The sequence below is a fragment of the Protobothrops mucrosquamatus genome, unplaced genomic scaffold (assembly GCF_001527695.2).
Source record: "Protobothrops mucrosquamatus isolate PMUCROS unplaced genomic scaffold, P.Mucros_1.0 scaffold_22, whole genome shotgun sequence".
NCBI lineage: Eukaryota > Metazoa > Chordata > Lepidosauria > Squamata > Viperidae > Protobothrops > Protobothrops mucrosquamatus.
Genome location: NW_015386098.1, coordinates 1,529,133 through 1,533,933, shown reverse-complemented (window position 1 = coordinate 1,533,933; position 4,801 = coordinate 1,529,133). Strand labels below are relative to the sequence as shown.

The window sequence follows — 4,801 nt, the reverse complement described above, 5'->3', positions numbered from 1 at the left end:
ATTTTCCATGGTGAGCCCCTATGTCCCAATTGGTGGACATCAGGGTTCTATCCTTCCCATCTACACCTATATCTTGCAAACGTCATGGATGACCACTTCTGATCTATGTAATTTCCAATTTATTTCTGCATCTTGTAGATTCTTGTCTGTTTGTTTCATTAAAAAAATATTCAGGCCTTCCATATATCAAATTTAGCATCAACATTCTACACTGCTGTTGGTTGATTATCACTAAAGTATGAAAGTACATAAAAGTATGAAAGTACACACAGCCCGAAGCTAATGAGTGCGGAAAACACTTCTGTAGTTTGCATGGATAAAACATTCACTCATTAATGACAGTGTTGGTCTTTCCTTTGAAGGGGAAGGTTAGCCTGAAGGATAACTAATTGTCTGTGTTAACACATCTACTCTGAGCCTCAGTGTGCCTCCAGCCCTGCTGTGACCATCACAGCTATATGTTCCTCTCTACCAATTAAGGTCCTGCTTCTCTATAGTCTACTCTACACTAACCAGAAACATCCCCCCCCCATACACACACACATACACACCCCGGTATCTGTTAAAGTGAGAGAATTATTTTTAGAATAACAGCAGTTATACAACAAATGAATTGTTTATCTATGTGCATCAAAGAAGAAAAGATTTAGATAGGAGCCTGATTTATATATATTGTGTGTTTGTGAGTGTGTGTGCACAAGTACACAATTGAAAGATGAGACAGCTGAGATATTGCTGAAAATCCTTGTCAAAGGAAGTTGGCAAATCAAGCACTAAAAATATAACTGTAGATCCTTTTTTTTTTCTTTTCACATATTTCCATAGTCAATGTTCTCTCTGAACTGCCTCTCTATTATACCATGGAACTGAGGACACACAGTTATATTACCAGGATTCCTTTTGCTAAAGCTCATCAACATAGTAGACAATATTAATTCCATTCACCCCCTTTTCTGCCTTCACTGCTTTCCACTCAGCTTCTCCCTATCCTAGGACTAAGAAATCTAGATGCCTTTTTGGATATTTTAAAGCTTTCCCTTTAATTGATAACCCTTATTTCTTGTGTGTTTCCTTTCCAGATTTCAGCGACAGATGGATTTATCTCTTTCCTTCTCCCTTTTTCTTCCCCTCTCACTCCCTTTCCCTCCCTCCCTCCCTCCCTTTCCCTCCCTCCCTACTTTCTTACTTTCTTTTTAACAAATTTGATGTGAAGTTCTGAAGCACTTTGAAGAAGGACTGTGAAGGAAGCAACTGCATCCAGCCAGCAATGTTCCTGACACCAGGGCAGCCCTGCCTTGAACATTTAATCACATCATGCTGTTTTTGAAAGGAGGGTATAGAGGAATCAGACAAAGAAGATTTGTTGTTGATTATTTGGCTTTTGTTTGGTTTTGAGAATATACTCACACAATTATATTTTTCCTCTTGGAGTTCAGCATTCAACCTGATTGACCTCAAGAGCCAATTCCATTTCATAGACATCTCTCTATGAAACCAGGCACATAAGATGATAGTGACATCAAACAGAACTGGGGTGTTTATGCCCTTCAATTGTTAAACTTCAAGAGCATTTGTTGCTGTTTTAATTTTTTCTCTTAATTTTGGCTGTGAGTTTGCTCCTTTTTGCCTATAGGGGGCACTGTAGCCCACCATGCTCCGTCTGGGATTCTGGGTGGCCACCCTGCTCTTTATTTTCGCTCCTGGGATAGTCCACTGTGACTGTTGGCTGATCGAAGGAGACAAAGGCTATGTGTGGCTTGCTATCTGCAGTCAGAATCAACCACCCTATGAAACTATTCCCCAGCACATCAACAGCACTGTGCATGACCTGCGACTGAATGAGAACAAACTTAAGGTGGTGCTCTACTCCTCTCTAAACCGCTTTGGTAATTTGACAGATCTGAATCTAACAAAAAATGAGATTTCCTACATTGAGGATGGAGCTTTCATGGGCCAAACGAATTTGCAGGTGCTGCAGCTGGGCTACAATAAGCTCACCAATCTGACTGAGGGCATGCTGCGTGGCATGGGCCGGCTTCAGTTCCTCTTTGTGCAGCACAATCTGATTGAGGTGGTTACTCCCAGTGCTTTCATGGAATGCCCTAGCCTCATCAGTATTGACTTATCTTCCAATCGTCTCAGTCGGCTAGATGGAAGCACCTTCACCAGCTTGAACAACCTAATGGTATGTGAACTAGCTGGGAACCCCTTCAACTGTGACTGCAACCTCTATGGTTTCCTCATGTGGTTGGTAGCTTTCAACAATGTCACAAAAAACTATGATCGCCTGCAGTGTGAGACTCCCCGAGAGTTTGCTGGTTATCCGCTTCTGATGCCTCGGCCACACCACAGCCGCAATGCCATCACCATTTTCAAGTCAATGTGTGGGGATGGAACCTTTCCACCCATCTCCAGGATCAGACCTACACAATTCATAACAGATTCTCAAAGGGATCCAGATGACAATGCTGAAAACTCAGGCATCAGCCCAGGGGACTTCCTCTCTGTTGAACCTCCAGAGTCTTCCACCACTGATTCTTCCTCTAACCCCAGCATAAAGCTCCAGCAAGTATCCATCAACTCAGCTGCTTTAGTGGTGACCATTCCGTTCCCTTTTAGCAAGATGTATGTTCTGGTTCAGTACAATAACAGCTATATATCTGATGTAATGACTCTAAAGAAGAAGAAGGAATCAGTCACTCTCACCCACTTGAAGGCTCACACAGATTATACATTCTGTGTTGCTTCAATCCGCAACTCCAAACGTTATAACCACACTTGCCTCTCCTTTGCCACAAGGAGTAAAGGGAGGGAAGAGCCAATACCCAGTACATCCACCACTACCCACTATATCATGACCATATTAGGCTGCCTTTTTGGTATGGTTATTATCCTTGGCATTGTTTATTATTGCTTAAGGAAGCGTAGGATGCAAGAGGAAAAACAAAAATCTCTCAATGTCAAGAAAACTATTTTGGAGATGCGCTATGGTTCAGATATTGATACCAGTTCAATTGTACATCCCTCACAGAAATTGGGAGAACCACCAGTCATCCCTGTCTCACGGATGTCCTCTCTTCCATCCATGATTGGAGAGAAGATACCTTCATCCAAATCTATGGAAACTGGCATGGAGACTCCCAAGGTCACCACAAAAGGCAATTACATTGAGGTTAGGACCGGTGGTGGGGATGGGCTGGACAGGTCACAGAGGGATGATGATCTGCATGAACTGGATAATGGCCAAGGTTCAGCAGCTGAAATCTCAACAATTGCCAAGGAAGTAGACAAAGTGAATCAGATAATCAACAATTGTATTGATGCCCTGAAACTGGACTCAGCTTCCTTCTTGGGAGGAGGGGGTGGTGTTGATTCTGACATGGCTTTTGAATGCCAGTCCATACCAACCAGTTCTTCTGCTGGGTTGGAGCGACCAAGTTTTCTCTCTCCACCATATAAGGAGAGTTCCCACCATCCCCTGCAGCGCCAGCTTAGTGCAGATGCTGCTGTGACAAGAAAAACCTGCAGTGTCTCATCCAGTGGCTCCATCAAAAGTGCTAAGGTTTTCAGTCTTGATGTACCTGATCATCCTCCTTTGAGCAAAGCAGATTCCAAGTACATCGAGAAAGGAAGTCCACTCAACAGTCCTTTGGATCATCTTCCCCTTGTGTCCCCAGGTGCCATACACCACTTGGAAGTGAAACCTTACCACTGCAGTGAACACCGGCATTCCTTTCCAGCCCTCTACTATGAAGAGAGTGGTGACACTTTAAGCCAACGGGTGTCCTTTCTTAAGCCACTCTCCCGTTCCAAGCGGGACTCTACATATTCTCAGCTCTCACCTAGACACTACTTCTCGGGCTATTCCTCCAGTCCAGAGTACTCTTCCGAGAGCACCCATAAGATCTGGGAGCGTTTCCGACCTTACAAGAAGCACCACCGAGAGGAGGTCTATATGGCAGCTGGTCATGCTCTGAGAAAGAAAGTCCAGTTTGCCAAGGATGAAGATCTGCATGATATCTTGGATTATTGGAAAGGTGTATCTGCTCAACAAAAGTTGTGATTCCCTCATTAAAAGGAAGATAAATCGACCGTACAACAAATTAATGCCCTCCCCCACCTGACTGTGGAAAAAAATATCTGACAAAAGAAACAAACCATTTGTTAAAGTTTACAAAAAAAAAACCACAGGAAAAAAAAACCCAAGTGAAATGAGGTGTCTCTATTGTGTTACAGGGACCATTGTTACTCCTTCAGATGGTGGGGAGGAGACTTTTCCTTTTATTCTATGGTGGAGAGAAGGGGATGACTGGACTTGTAGGTAGCAGAGGCAGGAGGTAAGGGATGCTTACCAGGCATAGACTAAGACACTAACCATCACTTTTTGGTTACTTTTATTTTGTTCCACAAAAGGAAGTGTTTTTATTCATTCCCTGACAAAAGTGAGGGGGAGAGTGATCACTCTGCTTCTATGTCCTTTCCTTTCTTTCCTGTGCTTGCCAGGATTCTTCCAAATGATGCTATAGTGCAGACATGTCAAACTCGCGACATCATGTGACGTCGCGCAACATATCGGGACAGTTTTGCCATTGCCGGCAATGGGATGGGCGCGGCTTCCATGTGACGTGTCCGGCCCACGGCCAGCAGCTCTAGTGCATGGGAGATAGTTTTCTGTGAGATGTTCACATAAAGCTGGAGTAGCATTTCAGTCACCTAATTTTGTGTCTGGGGGGCATTTGTGTAGCAAATGTGCATTCAGCCCTCTCCTACGAGTAGGCATGCTTGACCTATGGGAAAAGTC

General features: G+C 43.7%; 1 protein-coding gene across 1 annotated transcript; it reads left to right on the top strand.

The window, feature by feature from the left end:
- Positions 1-1,651: 1,651 nt before the first annotated feature.
- Positions 1,652-4,063, top strand: ELFN2 (extracellular leucine rich repeat and fibronectin type III domain containing 2). The gene has a single exon (XM_015832029.1). It carries the CDS (start codon positions 1,652-1,654, stop codon positions 4,061-4,063), a length of 2,412 nt encoding a protein of 803 aa, XP_015687515.1.
- The last annotated feature ends 738 nt before the right edge of the window (positions 4,064-4,801 follow it).